At 37.4% G+C, this 18,980-nt stretch overlaps 1 protein-coding gene across 1 annotated transcript in view; it reads left to right on the top strand.

Annotated features, from left to right (window-relative positions):
- Positions 1-18,715, top strand: part of TGS1 (trimethylguanosine synthase 1) — a 30,622-nt gene extending 11,907 nt beyond the window's left edge. The window contains exons 8-13 of the mRNA XM_070392829.1: positions 1,018-1,324; positions 4,698-4,850; positions 6,447-6,590; positions 9,124-9,340; positions 9,992-10,070; positions 17,447-18,715. Coding sequence (XP_070248930.1) covers positions 1,018-1,324; positions 4,698-4,850; positions 6,447-6,590; positions 9,124-9,340; positions 9,992-10,070; positions 17,447-17,569 — 1,023 coding nt within the window. The 3' untranslated portion in view covers positions 17,570-18,715. The remainder of the gene's footprint in view (positions 1-1,017; positions 1,325-4,697; positions 4,851-6,446; positions 6,591-9,123; positions 9,341-9,991; positions 10,071-17,446) is intronic.
- Positions 18,716-18,980: the final 265 nt, after the last annotated feature.

Below are 18,980 nucleotides of genomic sequence, written 5' to 3'. Positions count from 1 at the left end.
AAAACATACTACAATTTTATAGCTGTTTTTATTTTTAATGTATTTCAGATTGTTTGGCTGCTGGTGATATTTTAATATTTTAGTGACCCTAGTTATGTCTGGAACAGATTTCCAGTATTGGTTCAATTGATCCTATAGGAATTTTTATAATGTATTAGATGTGATAGCCCCCATATATTCATCTGTACATGAAGAGCAGAAACATAGCTGCTAAGTATTACTGGGGGGGAGGGGGAGGGCCAGAATGTGACTGTTGTGTCCTTAGATATCTGATTGATGTATAGGCACAGTCCTCTCAAAGGAAGATTCTGGGTTGTTGTCTATGCCCATCTTCTGTCTACCACTCTTGTTCTAATTTCCTAACTTTTAGGAAAGTCATGAAGATCTGTTATCAAGAATGTTTTTGTTATAGAAGATAGCAAGAAAGTATATAGCCTTGTTAACATTTCATAGAAGAAACTTAATTTATAGGAATCATCTTACTGACTCTACTGCTTCAGGAAAAGGCAGTTTGCATCCTTTGCAAGATAGCACTGCCTTTATTCTTAGAGACACAGAATCTTTTTAGAGTTCATCTTTGCGCTGAGTACCATTTAACATAGATAATAGCCTGGGTCTTGCAGAAAAACTAAAATTAGTGACTCCACAATAGGTGGGTACATTTGTAATGGTAACATCACATAATACAGTTATGTTGTTAGAAGCCTTTATGGAAAGCTATCGTAAAAGTTCAACTTTATCCTCTTACTGTTAATTGATTATAGAAAGATCATAGTCTTGTGTGTGATCTGATATTTTCTTCCTTTTAAAGAAGTCTTTAATAAGGTCATGGTATGTCCAGACAAGAAAGTACAATTAGCTTGGAATTACTTGCTCATATTAGCTTTGTGATACAGTGTACTTGTCAGAGCTAATAATTGTGATGCAGCTTGTCAATCAGGTCACAAATGGTAAAGCAGATAGAAATAGTCTGTGTAATTGGAATTGGTTCATGCCCGTAACATCTTACAATTTCAGGTAGAAAAATTTCTAAAATGGGTTAACGAACCAATGGATGAGGAAGCATCTCAGGAGTCAGTTTCTCATGACGATGTGCAAGACGCTTGCACAAGCAGTGATTCAGAAGAGCAGGGAGTGTCTGTTACCAAAGAGGAGGAGCCACTGGAGATGAGCAATCCAGAGCCTGCAGAGGGTCATGCCATACCTTCAGCTGGTGAACTTGAGACAGAAAAAAATGAAGGGGACAGCACCGGAGCAGCTGTCACAGATAAGGAGGATTGTGTTGCTCAGGATATACCAGATTGTCTTCAGGTGGAAACTGAAGGTAAGAGTAAATGTGCTTCAACCTGCTGGTGGATTTAGATAAATACATTTTATAAATGTTTTTCCCTAGTTTTCACTTATGAGTCATCTATACCTAAGGATTCTCTGCTATTTACTTTTAAGTTGAGAGAAGGCATGTTAAGTAAATGTGCTAATGGCTATGATTTGGCACCCGAGTTCATTTCCCTCTTGAGTGAACAGACATGGTAAAATCAAAGGTAAAGCATAAGGCAAAACTGTGTTTGAATACCTCTGTCTATGCCATTCAGATTGGTTTCTGCCACTACCCTCTGTCCCATGCCCTATAGGTGGCCAGATGGTTTTTATTTTGTTATTTTTGTAGCAGTTGTATATAGCGGTAAATTTTTTTTGGATGTTGCATTGACATAAAGCGTTCACAGTAGTTCGCTATAATGAGTGGAGAACAGAGTAGCATTTTTACTTTATACTCTTTTGTACTATTTAAATTTATTTTAAGCAAATGTTCTTTTATAATTTAAAAGATAATTGTATTCGGTGGAACATTGGGGCTTTATCAGGTAAAAATTTTTATTTGAAACTAGAAGCCTGATGCACGAAATTCGTGCAAGGGGCTTGGCCCTTGCATCCCCAGCTTCATCTGAAAGGTAGTCCACAAGGACATCCAGAAGGTCATTCGGCTGTCCAGTCCAATTAGCATATTATTCTTTTATTATTATAGACTAGAGGCCCGGTGCACAAAAATTTGTGCACTGGCGGGGGGGGGGGGGGGGGGGGTGCCGGGCGGAGGGAAGGTCCCTCAGCCCGGCCTGTGCCCTCTCACAGTCTAGGACCCCTCGGGGGATGACCATCTGCTGGCTGAGGCCTGCTCCCCAGGGGATTGGGCCTAAGCTGGCAATCAGACATCCCTCTGGCAGCCCGGCAGCCATCGGGGGATGTCCACTTGCCAGCGGGAGCAGACCTAAGCTGCGGTCGGACATCCTTAGCGCTGCTGAAGAGGCAGGAGAGGCTCCCACCACCACCGCTGTACTGGCAGCCATCAGCCTGACTTGTGGCTGAGCAGAGCTCCTCCATGTGGGAGCACACTGACCACCAGAGGCAGCTCCTGCATTGAGCATCTACCCCCTGGTGGTCAGTGTGTGTCATAGTGACCAGTCATTCCCAGTCTTTCTGCTGTTAGGGTCAGTTTGCATATTACCCTTTTACTATATAGGACAGAGGCCTGGTGCACGGGTGGGGGCCGGCTGGTTTGCCCTGAAGGGTGTCCCGGATCAGGGTGGGGGTCCCGCTTGGGTGCCTGGGCAGCCTGGGTGAGGGGCTGATGGCTGTTTTCAGGCTGCCCACACCCCCTTCAGGGTGGGGGTCCCCACTGGGGTGTCTGGCCAGCCTGGATGAGGGGCTGATGGCTGTTTTCAGGCTGCCCGCACCCCCTCAGGGTGGAGGTCCCCACTGGGGTGCCTGGCTAGCCTGGATGAGGGGCTGAGGGCTGTTTTCAGGCGGGCCAAGCCTGCAACTGAAGCTCCCAGTCTCTCCTTTTTTTCTTTTTTTCTTTTTTATTCTGGGATTTATTTACCTTCTGTAATTGAAACTTTGTTGCGGCTCCAGCTCTAAGCCAGCTGGCTGAAAGCAGGTATCTGGGGTTTGTTTAGCTTCTATAATTGCAACATTGTTGCTTAGACTGGAGCTCAGAGCCCGGCTTCGGCAGGCGGGGAACCTTGGCTTTCTCCATCACTGGAGCAAGCAAGCCTCATGTTTGCTTCAGCTGCCTGGCTGCCGGCCACCATCTTTGTTGGCAGTTAGTTTGCATATCGCCCTGATTAGCCCATGAGAAGCGTAGTGGAGGTATGGTTAATTACCATGTTTGTCTATTATTAGATTAGATAGGATAATACTCAGTTTATAGATGAGTTATTTCAGACTTGCCTAATGAAACAGTTACATTTATTGTGATGATTTCTTTCTTAGGAATGAAGCTAGTGACCCCTGTTTTCATTTTCCTTAATTTTGTATTAAGGAAAATAGCTAATTTGAATCTTGCTTTGTGTGTGGGGGCGGGGGGGGGGGGGGGGATAATGGATCTATGATAACTTTGTCACATACTTCCTTGACTTTCTAAACAGCATATACTTAAGGTAGTTAAATTTTTTTATTTAGCAACTTTTTCATTGTACAATTTATTTAATGTACAGCTGGTGTTCATGTAGCACATGCAGATTTCTGAAATTCTTTCACATGCCTTCTTCTCATTTAATCTGTAAAGTACCCAATGAAGTAGGTGGAATTAGCTCCATTCTGTAAATGTAGTAAGTAAAAATAAAGTCCAGAGAAATTAAGAAATTTGTTTGAGGTCACACAACCATAAGTGGCATAACAAGGATTCAGTACCAAGTTGTCTGATTTCTAAATCCCACTTTCCCACGCTACCCTAATTCCCTATCACCACTCGTCACAATGTTGGTAGTTTTCACCTGGGATGATACCACCATCTCTGGGGCATTTGGAAGATGGTGGTTGTCAGATGACCTGGGGAGTTTTGGCATTTAGTACTTTGGATTATTTAATGTTGCACAATAAGGTTTGTTCACTCAAAATGTCAGTGTTCCCTCTCTTGAGAAGCTTGCTGCACTTTGCTATTGATGAGACCATTAGCTACTTGCAATGGTCAGATGACTATAGTAAGACATAGTTCTGTCTTTGAGGACCATTTAAATATGATAGAGCTTTATTTGTCAACATCACTTTTTGTCATTATATTTAGCTATGAAAACACTTCTAATTTCAGAACTGAAACCAAATAAGCAAACTAAAAAATTGTTTAAGAAAAAGTCAGTCTCTGAACGGGGTACTTTTCTACTAAATGGAGCTAGTGACCCCTGTTTCAATTTCTCAGAGGCGCTATGACTTCTAGGTCATGGCTGGGTTCAAAGGATGATCGAGCTGAGAGTTGGAGTTAATCAGTCCTTGGGGAATTTTATTTTAAAAAAGGGAAAAGAAATGTTTGGATTTCTATAATTTACCAGGGAAGCAGAGTCTTACCCAACAGAAGTAATAGCTTATATACCTGTAATAGTATAATATCTTCTAACAATTCTGTAAAGCAAATAGGTATAATACTACTCAGTCATTTATTCCTTTTGAGAAATTAAAAGCTGGCGCTTTGAGAGCCTGCATTAGTTATCCAAGCGTGGGGAGCCAATAAGTAGCAAACTAGAGGCTATAGTCTGACGTCAGTGCTCTTTCCATTGTACCCTCCTGCTTCTCCTAGTGTGTGATTGCACACATGTTCTGGAGCTCAGTACCAAATTATTTGACGTGGCTGCACTTTTAGATAAATTCACCTGTGATTTCCTTTTTTCATAGTACGCATCTCTATTCTTTATATTCTTTTATTGTAGCTGAAATTAAAAAGAAGAAGAAGAAGAAAAGCAAGAACAGGAAGGTAATCAGTCTGCCTCCTGAAATAGCTGCTGTTCCTGAGCTGGCGAAATACTGGGCCCAGAGGTACCGGCTCTTCTCCCGTTTTGATGATGGAATTAAATTGGACAAAGGTAAAGTATATATAATTTTGAACTTTAATTTGAAATAATTTTGAACTTATAGAAAAATTGCAGGAGTAGCAGGAAATTTCTATATCCCTTTTCCCCAGACTCAGATGTTTCTTACCATTTTGCCACATTTGCATTATCATTTCGTGTGTGTGTGTGTGTGTGTGTGTGTGTTTCTGATCCAGTTGCCCCTACTCCTTAATCCTTGAATGTGTATTTTCTAAGAAAAAAAGGATATTTTTATGTAACGGGTAAAATTATAAATTTAACATGGTTACAGTATTGTAATCTACAGTCCATAGTCCAGTTTTAGCCATTATTCTAACTAATGTCCTTTATAGCATTTTTTTTCCTTACAACATAGAATCGTGTATAGCAGTTAGTTTCATGTTTCTTTGGTTGTCTTTAATCTGGAATAGTTGCTCAGCCTCTTTTTATCTTTCAGGAATTTGATGTTTTCCAAAGAGTAACAGCCAGTTAATGTCCACAATGTCTCTTAATTTGGGCATATGTGTGTTTTTAAAACTTTGGACTCAGGTTTAATCTGTATTTAGGAATTGATAGATTATTAAACAGAACATCTGATGAAGAAATACCTAGTGCAGAAACATGTAATGTAATGAATTAACACTGGAAACTTTGAATTCTTTTTCAAGTTTTCCTGCCCTTACTTTGAACAGCTTACTTAACTCAATTCTGAAAATTGATGTTTATTTTCAAGTTGGAACTACTTAAATTAGGTGTTAACTGTCAAAATCAGGAATTCTGGATCACTGGTGGAATTTCAGGGGTCTGTGAACCTCTTGTAATTATTTACAAAAAAATTACATATTTAAAAGAATGCAGAGGAGTTTGTTAGGAGAAATATGACTAGATAAAAGCTTTCAATTCTGTAAAAGTAGTTAATATCTTTATTATTTCATCAATGAGGAGCCATTTAAAGTTTTGGTAAAGGAAAGAAACAGGAAAATTGTTCAGAGAAATATCTTCTTTAAAAATGTGAATTTCTCCTATTGGGAAAGAAAGAGGGCATTATCCTCTTCCCTCTGGAGTGGTCACGGGACACGGGACCTCATTTCTGAAAATAATGAGGGTTCTGCTATTCCTACAGCTTTGCGGCCTTTTGCTGTCAGCTCCTTGCTTTTCCTGGCCCTTTAGAAATGTTTGAATTTTTCCAAAGTGTCCAGTACAAGTCTGGCTCATTGGTTCCCCATTAGGGAATGAAGTCATAGGGAAACTCTGTGAAATTTGGGTGGTTGGCCAATTAGAATGGCTAACTTTACATTTTCCATAGCAGATAGTCAGTAGTTAATACTTCAGACATAAAAATAGGAACTGCATTCAGTTATTGGTGATCTATTGCAGAAGAATCAGGCCAGAATTAAAATAGTTGCTTTCTTTGGGAATGGGAATGCTACTGTTCCTTTTTATAACAAGCTTGGTAGAACTTTTCTTTAAAACTAGGTTATTTATAGTTTTTTGAAAGAGAACCAAAGGTGGGGTTTTAAAGTATATATTATATAGAAATGATTGTTATGTTTATGCTTGGCTTGGCTTCTTGAAATTGAACCTCTTAGCAGAAATACTCTTTCTTCGCAGAGGGCTGGTTCTCAGTTACACCTGAGAAGATTGCTGAACACATTGCTGGCCGGGTCAGTCAGTCCTTCGAGTGCGACATTGTAGTGGATGCATTTTGTGGAGTCGGAGGAAATACCATTCAGTTTGCCTTAACTGGAAAGAGAGGTAATTAGCCATCAATGGAAGAAAAGTAAATTATATTCAGCTTATTCAGTAAATGTTTCATTTTCCTTCAGTTTGTCTTTGCTGACATTTAATATATAAATCATTTAATGCCAAATATTTAAAATAATAATAGCAAGCATATATTAAGCATACACTTTGTATCATACAGATGTAAGTGCTTAGTGTGTATTTATTTAGTCAACAATCTTGTGAAGTGTATCTTTTACTATCTGCCTTTCACAGATAAACAGAAATAAAGAGATGAAGTTTGACAGAGCCAAGATTATAACAATATATAAAAATATTAAAATGGGGAGACTATTTTGTAAAAGAAAAGAAGAGTAGACAGGGAATCCCAGCTTTGTCATTCACTACTGTTATGGACATCACTTAACCTTAATTTAAAGGCGACGTGAACTTGAGATATCCTCTGTGATAGCCTTTCAGCTTTAACATTCTGTGACACTAAACATCTTTTAAATATTAGATCATCCTCAGAATAGCTTGACTTTGAAATCACAAAAAAGAAACCCTCCACTACTATATGTCTGCTAGGAATTGTGTCGAGTAGGTAATACGTGTGCAGTTTCTCAAAGAAGAGGGGCTTCAGGAAATTGAACAGTCTGCCCACATGGACATAGCTGAGTTGTGAAGCCAGGACTTTAAAGTGCAGAATAGTGTGACATTTTAGGGGCATGAGTCATACTCTGAATATGCTTTTCCGCTCCCCCAATGTCTTTATATTCTACGGATAGCTTCCATCATAGTAAATTTCAGTTGAGTCTCATTAACTTACATAAAGTTTTTAATGTTAACTAGGAAAGCATATGATTCTGAAAAGGATAATATAAAAGCTTGGAAATGATGACGTGAAACTCAGCATTGATTTTTAACACGAGTGCTGATGAACTGTGGCCCTTACGCAATCACTGCTGTGCTCCAGAGCATGACATTTGCTGACTTTACATGGTCTCCTCAGAGAAAGCTATTTTCATATTTACTAGAATAGCTATTATTTTCTTGTTTTCTCTGAATTCACTATCTACCCTTATTACCCCTATCTTCACTCAGGTAGTTGCTATCTATGCATATACCCAACTGAATGCTTCATTTCCTAGTTAATGTACAAACACAACAGGAAAGCACAATACCACCTCTTTCCAGGAACGAGTAACGACAAATATCTGTTCATGGAGTCTACATTCTAAACTTAGAGAATTCTCAAAGTTTTGTATTTTGCTGTTTTTTAAAGATTTCTTTTTCCCTTTCCAGTAGTTCCATATCAGTGCTGCTCAAAAGAATTTTCTGTGACGATGGAAATGTTCTATGTCTGCACGGTCCATTGTGGTGGCCACCAGCCACAAGTAGCTACTGAGCATTTGAAACATGGCGTTGTGACTGAGGATCTAAATTCTTAATATTATTTAATTTTAATAATTTAAAGGTAATAGCCGCATGTGGCTGGCGGCTATCTTTATTCAACAGTGCAGTTCTATTTAGTATCATCCAACATTTGTCAGCATTTCAGTTATGTGAGCAAAGTGAATGCTTGCATTCTGTTAGGCCTGAAAATAAAGTCTGCCTTCAAAGGAAGTCATAAAAATATGAGTATTAATTGAATATACTTGATGTTGAAAGTCATTTTTTCTGTTGAATTTTTGGTGGTGTCAGCATATCTTTCCATCTGTCTCTACTATCAGTGTAGCAGATTGAGCAGCTGAAAAGGATGTTTTTATCTTTTTCCTTATAAATATGAATGTTAGCTTATATAGAACAGAAAAAAATAGCATATAAATGCATGATTTTGCAAGATATAATTTGTGCTTGTATTCATTGTTCAAGTGCATTATTTCTCAAAAGTATTAACCAATTTTAAACCACCATGTTCTGGAAAACAGCTTTGTTTCCTTCACGACCATGGTGTACGCATCAGGGTTCCACTTAGCCCTTCCAGGTACAAAATAGTGCCACTGGTGCACGCACATGTGCACCTACTGCAAGATGTAAGTGAGCTAAATTTAACTTATGTTTGAATTGCTAATTATGAAATTGCAGTAAATTAAGTGAAAGCCGATTTGATGAAAACATAAGGTTGTCTGTTCCTTCTACCTAAAATGTCCCATTAAACATCATCAGCAGACTTTTTTACCTTTCTTAAGTTGACAAAAGAGGTTTGTCAACATTTGTTTTATTTTGCTTTTCTGTAGAAGCTATCAAATTCGATGGTTGCCTCATTTTGAGGAGATTGGTCTTTTATAAAATCTTAGCATTTATAGGCTTTATATACTGTTGGGAACCTTTCCAAGTGTTTGCTACTAAGCCTGTACCTCGCACAGAACACAATGCTGACCACCTATTTGGCTCTCAGTAGATACTTAGTGGCAACTATCTAGTATATGAGTCCAAATCTCGCTTAGTCTGTAAAAAAATATTCTTATACGTTAAATAAATACACTGATCTGAAGATGAAGTATTTTACTAATGCTAACTACTAATCAATATCATTTGACTCATCTTTCCTGACTCTTTTTAGTGATTGCCATTGATATTGATCCTGTTAAGATTGATCTTGCTCGCAATAATACAGAAGTGTATGGGATAGCAGACAAAGTCGAGTTCATCTGCGGAGATTTCCTGCTGCTGGCTCCTCAGTTAAAGGCCGACGTTGTGTTCCTCAGCCCCCCTTGGGGAGGGCCAGACTACGCGACTGCAGAGACCTTTGACATTAGGACAATGATGTCTCCTGATGGATATCCTTTGAAAGTCCTAAGAGTTTACTCAAACAGTGGTTGTGGAGGGGAAGGGGTGTGTGTGTGTGTGTGTGTGTGTGTGTGTGTGTGTGTTTGAGAGAGAAATTCGTGAGAGGAAAGAAGCTAATAGCATTTGATAGTTTCTAGCTTGTTTTACATTAAAAGCAGGTAAATTTTGTGTAAAAGTTAACTGGTGATGAATCTCCAAAAGTTATAGCAAATGTATATTCCTTCGGTTACCCTCCACTTTTACTATTATAAAACAAGAACTAGAGAGCATTGATTGTTTGGAATTATTGTCTGGAAATTGGGAATTTCCTGGAGACCTGTCCCTAATGTCTGGGTGACTATCCCTTAGCTATTCTTCCACTCACACTTTTGCTAATTCTCTGTGTGTCTTCACATTTTCCTGTTACTCTTCCAAGGTACTGAAGCAAGCTTTTATCTCATACTTAATAGCGTTTATATTATTTGTCCGTTTATCTCTGTTCCCCAGAGGAATCACCCCTTAATTCTCTTAGGCTTCATTAGAGGATTAAATGTGTGCCTTGCTATTACATATTAAAATACATTTGAGTTATAAGTGGAGAACTTAATCTCTGATCAGAAATTAACTGCTGTTTTTGTCACTTTTCCTTAACTGTTGTCCACCTTTGAAATTTTCAGACTTTCTCAGAAGATCACTAATAACATTGTTTATTTTCTTCCAAGAAATGCTGATATTGACCAGGTAAGCCATTACTGAAAAACTTCCATGAGCCTTTGGCATAACTGTTACAAAAGAATGGGTAAAAAAAGATCCAGGAATTGCTTTAATTGAGAATGTTTTTATAAGAAGTCCCTGACTTTTTTCCCATTACTAGAAAACTGGGAGTGTTTGCCAGTTAAGTCCATACCTCTTTCATTCTCTCCTTCTCCACCGTTCCTGGCAAACATGCACAGAAACAGCATGCTGGGCTTTTAATGATATGTCCTGAAAGAATGACTAAATGTGTTGTGTTCATATGCGCACACCTAAATTAGCCACCATTTGTCTCTACTGAACCCTACCTTGAGAATAGAAGTTTCAGGTATTCCTAAAAATTGTCACTTAAATAGAAATATAGACAGATACAACCTTTATTTGTCCAGGATCCATTTCAACTATTGTTTTGGAGGATAGGACGCTTGACTAACATTAAAATGTCTTTACCATAAGCGTTTATTTTAATCGCGTGTCTTTTTCCCTAGTAGAATTGGATCTAGTATAACTGCCTCATAAAGATCTGATGATATCTTTATTTCATGCTTTTGTTGAATTTTTAATACATTTACTACATACTGCCTTGTGCTATACATCTGTTAAATCTTTTGTCTTTCATATTTTAAATTTTACTACAAAGTTGCTAGGTGTGGGTTTGTTCTTTCTCTCCTGTTTGATACTCTGAGAACTGACCCTATCAATCTGAGCTTTTTCATCTTATTCTAGAGAAATTATCTCTTTAGTTGTTCAACTGTATTCTCCTTACCATCTTGTTTCCTTTTTCTGGGACATCAGCTATATTTTCTAGTGTTCTGTCTCCTTTTTCTTTCTGAGAGATTACCTCAGTCTGGTCTTCCAGCTAGCTAGTTCATTCTTCAGATATATACAGTCTAGCATCCATCTAATCATGTTCTTTATCCTTAATTATTTCTGCATCTTTGCTTTCATTTGCATTCTAATATTATTATTTAAAAGTTTAAATTCTTAATCTATTTTATCCTTTCTTCATACAGCTTGATAGAATTTATAATCCAGTTTGTTTTTCTTCCATGAAATACTTGTGACCCTCAGATATCTTCTGGGTATTGGCAATTCTCAAGTAATGCAAAAGGATAAAGGCCAGGCCAGAATCCAGTGAGGGTCATACTTGCTGCACTTTAGAATCACCAGGGACACTTGTAAAAAAAAAAAACTGACTATGTAATCCCCACCTCAGAAATGGATCTAATTGTGTTTAAAGCTCCCTTCGTCCATTGTAATGTATAGCCTGTGTCAGCCCAGTGATAACTTCAAGGGATGCAGGTGGGAAAGCTCGGGTTGCTGACCCAAGCACCACAGACTGCACTCACTTACCACAAAACACTCTCAAGACATAGGTTCCCACAGACACCCTTTCGGAGCAGCTGGACAAAAGCAGCTTTTAAAGATGGTACTCTTTAATCTGAGAGTGTAATTCATCAGCTCTAGGGATTCAGAGAAAGAGACGTGAGAAGGCAGCTGCCAGGGTTAGTTCCCACCTGTTTCGGCTTCTCACAACAGAACGTCTGTTTAGACTGTCCTAACTTTACTCCTGAACATAGACCAGAGTTCACAGTCTCTGCAAGTGAGGCAGCATACACTGTTTAGATAAGGCAAAGGTAATGGGTAGAGAGGAGCCAGAGCAGAAGGTCAAGTTTCTTGTTTGCCTTCTTCCTGTTTTAGCTTCCCAGAGCCACGACCCTCAGTCCTCTAGATACACATATTCACGCCATCCCAGGTCTCTATAACTATTTTTTGTTTGGTGGTTTCCCCCTATTGTCTCCAGAGACACCTTATAGGAGTCAACAGTCATGCTAGTTCAGCATCTTCCTAGATTAAAGTTAGGTGCGTGAATAGTAATAATAAATAATGCAGCCTTCTCATAAGAAAGGTAGAGCTTAAATAGTCTGGCTGTCTGGTGGATGGTGTCAGGAAAGGCCCTGGATGACACAGCATGTAAACTGGACTTTAAAGTTAAAGATCAGATTGTAGGAGTTGAGGAGAAGGTGGCAAGACTGTCAATGACATGGAAGTGGGAATATGTGGGTGATGTTTAGGTCATGGGCTAGAAAAAGAAGAGTAAGAGCCAGGCAGACCGTAGTTTAGTCTCAGCCTTGTACTCACTGGCTTTCTGGTGATAGTTTTGAGGATAAATGCAATCAATGAGTCAAGCATTTAACAAGTACCTCTAACTCATAAATCCTCAGTAAAGTCTTGTGTCTGTTACTTAGAAGATCCTATTATAAAATTGTGGAAAGAATGTAAATGTTACTAAGGTTTTGAATAGGACCAACATGAAAAATGATATGTTTTCTCTAAAGGAAAGAATAGATAGCTTTAATATTTCTGAAATGATAGAATTTAATTTATAAGCATACATCTCAGAATATAGATTTTTCTCTTCCTCTTATCAGAAATCAGATATACTTGCTTATACTGCACATATTCTCATGGTAATTTGCTATATTTTTCCATCTTTGGTTTATCTGCTTAGTCTTTGGAACACTGATTCTCAGCTCGGTCTGCAAATTAGAATTACCTAAGTGGGGTTTTTTTAGTAGTAATGATAAAATTTACCATAAGTCATTTACAATTCAGTGTCATTAAATACATTCACATTGTTGTGCAACCATTACCATCATCACGGAACTTCACCTCATCTTCCCAAACTGAAACTATGTCCTTTAAACACTAAATCCCCAGTAGCCCCCACCAACCTGCCCCTAACAACCACCATTCTACTTTCTGTTTCTATAAAATTTTGACTACTCTAGGTAACTTGTATAAGTGGAATCATAAATATTTGTCCTTTTGTGTCTAGCTTATTTCACTTAGCATAATTGCCTAAAGGTTCATTCTTATTACAGCCTGTACTAGAATTTCCTTCCTTTTCGAGACTGAGTAATATTCCATTGTTTGTAGATACTGCATGTTGTCTATTCATTCATCAATGGGCATTTTGGGTTGTTGCCACCTTTTTACTGTTGCTAATAATGCTGCTGTGAACATGGCTATACAAATACCTAGCCTAGTCTCTGCTTTCATTTCTTTTGGGCATATACTTAGGAGAGGAATTGCTAGATTGTAAGGTAATTCTGTATTAAGTTTTTTGAGGAATCACCATACTGTTCTCCACAGCAACTGAACCACTGCACCAGTGATTCAAAAAGGACCCAACTTCTCCACATTCTTGCTAATACTTGTTATTTTCTGGTGGTGATTGTCTGCTAATGGCCATCCTGATGCACATGAAATGTGATCTCGTTGTGGTTTTGACTTGCATTTCCCTAGTGACTAATGATGTTGACCATCTTTTCATGTGCGTGTATTCTGGATATTAATCCCTTACATACGTGCTTTGCCAGTATTTTCTCCTATTCCATGGGTTGTCTTTTTATTCTCTTGGTAGTGTTCTTTGTCTCACAAAACTTTTTGATTTTGAGGAAGTTCTGTTTTATCTGTGTATTGCCTGTGCTTTTGATGTCATATCCAAGAAATCCTTGTCAAATTCATTGTTGTTTTCTTCTAAGAGTTTTACAGTTTTAGCTAAGTAGCTTTTTAAAACTACTGATAACCTGATCCACTGGGAAAGATTCTCTCTAATTTATTTTCTGGGATGAGGCCCAAGCATACATTCTTTAAAACTCCCCAAGTGATTGTAATGTGCTCCCAGAGTTGAGATTCTCTGGGTTAAGAGAAGAGTAAATAAAAGTTAACAAGCCAGAACTCTTACTCTGTGGATTAGAAGATGAAATTAGATCTTGCAGCCTGTCATCTGTTTATGAGCCAGTGTGGGTAAACATTAGGCCTCTCAAATACTATATGCTGCACCAGTTACAGGAAAAAGCACTGTTCCTTGCTTCATGCACTTTTATAACAAATTTGATATTAAACCTAATAATATCTGCTAATCATATCTGTGACTCAGAACTGCATTCTAGATTCTCAGAGAAGGTTGAACCCATTGATTCCATAATTCTTATTTTTCTCATGTAAATATTATGCTCTATAACTGGTCTCAGAAGAGGCTATATCATCTTTATATTAAATACTAGATGGGCTGATTTGGATACTTGAATGACAGTAGGAAATTTACTGTTTCTTGTAAAAGTTACAGTAAGTAAACTTTTTTCTAAATTAATACTAACTCAAGAAGTTAACTTTTTCTCTGTAACTAGTGTTTTTCATTTTCTTCGAAAAGCCTGCCAGAATTATGGTTGGTAGTTCGTTCACGTTTCCTACCTCTAGAGGGAGTAATGACACTAGAGAATAATAAAAGTAAAAAAGGCAACCTGAGAGTTATATTGTTTGGTACTGAATTTGGATCAAATTACAGTGGGAAGTTAACTTTTCTTTTTTTAAAAATGAAGAAAATTTATATGTATTTTTTAAATAAGAGAAGAAACATTACTACAGGATTGAGAGAGAGCAGAGATACAGAAAAGTCAACTTTTTCTTAAGGAACATTTAGAATATGACAACAACCTAAATTTAAAAGTGGGCCAGGTATCAAAGTTTATGTGTCTGCTGTTTAAAATTCAGGGTGCATTTTCTCCATAGAAATGTCTATAAAGACCATTAATTTCCCATGCAGGGAGATTTGTACCCTGGATAATATGTAGGGAGGTTACACTGAGTATGGATGCTATAAATATAATTTGTCAATCTCTCCATACAGGAGATGAGTCTAATTCTTTTCTGTATCTAGTAAAATATTTTTCTAGATCCCCTATTACCTTTGTCTCTTATTCCCTTTATCTGAGCATTATTCCAGGACATGTATCTCTTGTTATCTAAACTTTCCCTATCAAACTCAAGCACTGAATGATTTAGAAATCATTTTGTAATCGGTTCTTTGGATGGAAGTTATATCTGCCTGAAAACACTGTAGAAATTTGGGAACTAATTAGATTCAATTCAGAGAGCCCAATCTCGCTTTCCTTAGTTAACTCACTGTTTAAAGGAATGAATGGGAGAAGAGAATCGTACACTTAGGCTATATCTTAAGTCATAGAGAAATTATTGTGAAATAATTATACTTTAGATCAGGGGTCTTCAAACTACGGCCCGTGGGCCACATGCAAATACAAATATTGTATTCCCGTTTTGTTTATTTACTTTTCAAAATAAGATATGTGCAGTGTGCATAGGAATTTGTTCATAGTTGTTTTTTTAAACTATAGTCCGGCCCTCCAACGGTCTGAGGGACAGTGAACTGGCCCCCTGTTTAAAAAGTTTGAGGACCCCTGCTTTAGATATACTAGTCAAAATGCCTTTTATTAGTTAAAGACAGATTTATTATTGCCCTTGTGAAAAACCAGACTGACATAGAGATGCTAAAATGGAAAATAAAACAATTATTCCTAGCCCTGACTCGGTTGGAGCATCATACTGTGCACCAAAAGTTTGCGGGTTCAATTCCCAGTCAGGGCACATACCTAGGTTGCCGGTTTGATCCCAGTCTCCAAGCCCATACCGGAGGCAATCAATCGATAATATTCTCATTTTCTCTCTCTCTCTCTCTCTCTCTCTCTCTCTCCCCCCTTCTCCTCCCTCCCTCCCTCCCCAAAAAACATACCCTTAGTGAGGATTAAAATAATTTTAAAAATGTATTCCTAACAGTTGTCATTCTGAGACTAGTTGACTATTTTTAATTTCTAGTTTTACTTTATTACATTTTTTATTAGCAAATAGTGGAATGCGCTCGTGCTTTTTATCATTATAAGAGGTACTGTGTTTGACTTCTGTTGTTTTTTATTTCTGTTAATAAAACAGCCATCTCTTGCTGCCCTTTACTGACGGGGTTGATGTTGACATGGTTTCTGCATTGATGGAACAACTTTTTTCTTTTAAGAATACCATAGAATGACCTGTTGTTTCTTCTCTATTTCTATATCTGTGCTGCTTTTCTACGAGGAAGTTGAAATGCTTTGAAATATATCCTCATTGGGAATGCACAATAAATATTTCCTCTTGTATATTATGTGTGATACCGCTGAGATTAGACCTTTCAGCCTCCCAGCCAACTAGACCAGTGATGGCGAAACTATGACACGCAAACTCATTTTTTTGGTTGATTTTTCTTTGTTAAATGGCATTTAAATATATAAAATAAATATCAAAAATATAAGTCTTTGTTTTACTATGGTTGCAAATATCAAAAAATTTCTATATGTGACACGGCACCAGAGTTAAGTTAGGGTTTTTCAAAATGCTGACACGCCGAGCTCAAAAGGTTCGCCATCACTGAACTAGACCAACAGCACATCTCTTTGAGAAATACATTACAGTTTTACCGATTCCGGAGTTCATTACTGGAAGGCAGGTCTCTTGTTGCTGTGGTTGTACTTGTCCCTGAGCATCTTTATTGAAAACTCCGTGTTCTGTTCAGTGACTCCAGGGCTTCTCATGCATTCTTTCCCTTCTTCCTCATTGCTACCTCCATAAACTCATGTCTGGAGATATAATAATGGGTTAGAAGATAATATATTTGCTAGTTAATAGACCCAGGTTGGATGAAAAAATGGGCTAATACAAAACATTATCTGTATAGGAACTTATACAAAGCATTGCTAGTTTGAAGCTCCCTGTTAACTCTGTAGAGGTGGAGAGGAGTGGTGCTTTTAGCTTCCTAATAAAGGGGTTGGTCACTGTATTCTAGTAGGCCTCAAAGAGAGCAATCTATTTTACCCAATCAAAAGGAGGGGGAGTAAAACCACACACACACACACACACACACACACACACACACACACACACGAGCAAAAGGTTAAAGAGGTGGTCCAGGTTGGGAGAAAAGCAAGAGAGACCAGTTAGAGAAGGAAAAGGTAGTAGCAGAGACTGGAACTTGTGGGAGTATATCTGTCTTGCTCTCATGGATTATTCTTAGTATCATGTAGCAGGCTCTCAGTAAATATTGTTTAATGAATGAGAGGGTATGATGCCAAAGATAAGGTGAACGGGACAAAAGTGTTCAGGAAAGTGACTTACTCTTTAAATTTCTGTCTTAATAAACCTGGTATTTGGGGAGGGTGTGTTTGTTTTCTCTTCCTCTGAGTTCTTTAGCTTCTGTCATTGGAGAGATTGGGTCAAATGCAATAACATACCATGTGATCTTTCCCATAACGTCAAAGTGTCTGAAGCAACAGACACTTTATTCTGCCAATAAATCGTGCATTAATACCTGGAAAGTAAGAGTGAACATTTGAGATGCCTCATTATTTGAAGGACTCGAATAAAAAGCCAAGTCGTCTTACCATTTGATGAAACATATGAATGAAGGATTTATTTTGAAATCATGTTTGTGTATATGTGACTTTCTTCTGTTCTTCTTTTTTTTTTTTAAGGTGGCATCCTTAGCTGGGCCTGGAGGGCAAGTGGAAATAGAACAAAACTTTCTTAATAATAAACTGAAGACAATCACTGCTTATTTTGGGAACCTGATTCGAAAACCAGTCTCTGAATCATAACTGAGATGGTACAAGGACAGAAAGATCATGTAGCAGTCAGAACATTATTCAGAGACAATTGAAATTTCTTTCTCTATTCACTGATCTATTAAACCCATAATCTTATATCACCATATAAAATGGAAAGTTACAGAAGATTAATGAAGTACTTAGAGATCTTTAAGTAATATTAACTACTAGTATGTGTATTATTCATTAGGATAGTAAGTGTCTGATAGGGAAAAGGTAGGCTTTCTCTTGTACTTACTAGTAATATCAGTCAGCATGTATGTGTGTATATATGTGCCTATGTCTGTTTTTTAAAAGTATTTTATATATTTTGGTTAAAATATATAGTGTGTGTGTGTGTGTGTGTAAAAATCAATTGTGTTATGTTTAATAAAGAGGAGATACAAAGAAAACAATGAATGAGATAGAGTATCCACCCATTTAATAATCCCTGTTGAAATAAATAATGTTATACCTTTAGGGATAGAAACAAACAGTACAGAATGGTACAAAATGAAAAGTAAAAATCTTCCACCCCTCCCACTACCCCTCCTTCATCTACCTAAAGATAACAGTATTTTAAATTCCTTTAGAGGACAGAAAGGAATTGCAGTGGACTCTGATACACCTTTTCCCCATTGATGCACTGTTCCATAGGGCCCCACCACCACCACCTTTGTTTTTCTTACTGTATTTCTTAGTAGTATATCCTGGAGACCTGTCATGTCAGTACATACATAGAGCTCTGCCTCGTTCCTTTTAGTGGCCATCTAGTATTTCATCTCCCGGATATATTGTAATTTAACCAGTTTCTTAGTGATGAAAACTTGAGCTGTTTTGAGGTTTTTTGTAATTATCAGCTATTCTGTGCCGCGATTTGAGTGCATGTTTTCTTCCATTTCCCCAACTCTGGACATCATCAAGCACTTTCTTTAATTTTTGCCACCATCTGTGTGAGAAAAATGGTATCTTACTGTTTGTGAGTGTTTCCTTAATTATGAATGAGATTTGATAATATTTTCATACATTTGGTCTTTTAAAAATAGCTTTCCCCTTTTAAACTGACTGCTATCTTTTATTAATTTTTTTTTTGGATTGTTTTTTATTTCTTATTCATATGTATGAATTCTTTGTAAATTAAAGACCCCTTTGTTTTTATTTTGTGATTTTTATTTTTTATTTTTTACCATGCATAAAGTTTTCAATTTTATCAGTCTGTTTTCTTTGCTGCATTTGGATGGTTTATGTCCTTTAGAAAGATCTTATCCACTCCAAGAATATAAATACATTTACCCCAATCTTTTCTCCAGAATTTTCTTGTTTTCATGTCTTTGCTCCACTTAGAATTTGCTTTTATTTTGTAAAGTTGGTGTTTTTAAAATTTCTATTACAAAAAGAATGTGAAATATATTTTGTAATAAGC

The sequence above is a fragment of the Myotis yumanensis genome, unplaced genomic scaffold (assembly GCF_028538775.1).
Source record: "Myotis yumanensis isolate MYYU_CA2020_CCGP unplaced genomic scaffold, mMyoYum1.0.hap1 SCAF_15, whole genome shotgun sequence".
Classification (NCBI taxonomy): domain Eukaryota; kingdom Metazoa; phylum Chordata; class Mammalia; order Chiroptera; family Vespertilionidae; genus Myotis; species Myotis yumanensis.
Note: the sequence above shows the minus strand (reverse complement) of the source record. Positions and strands in the feature narration are given on the sequence as shown.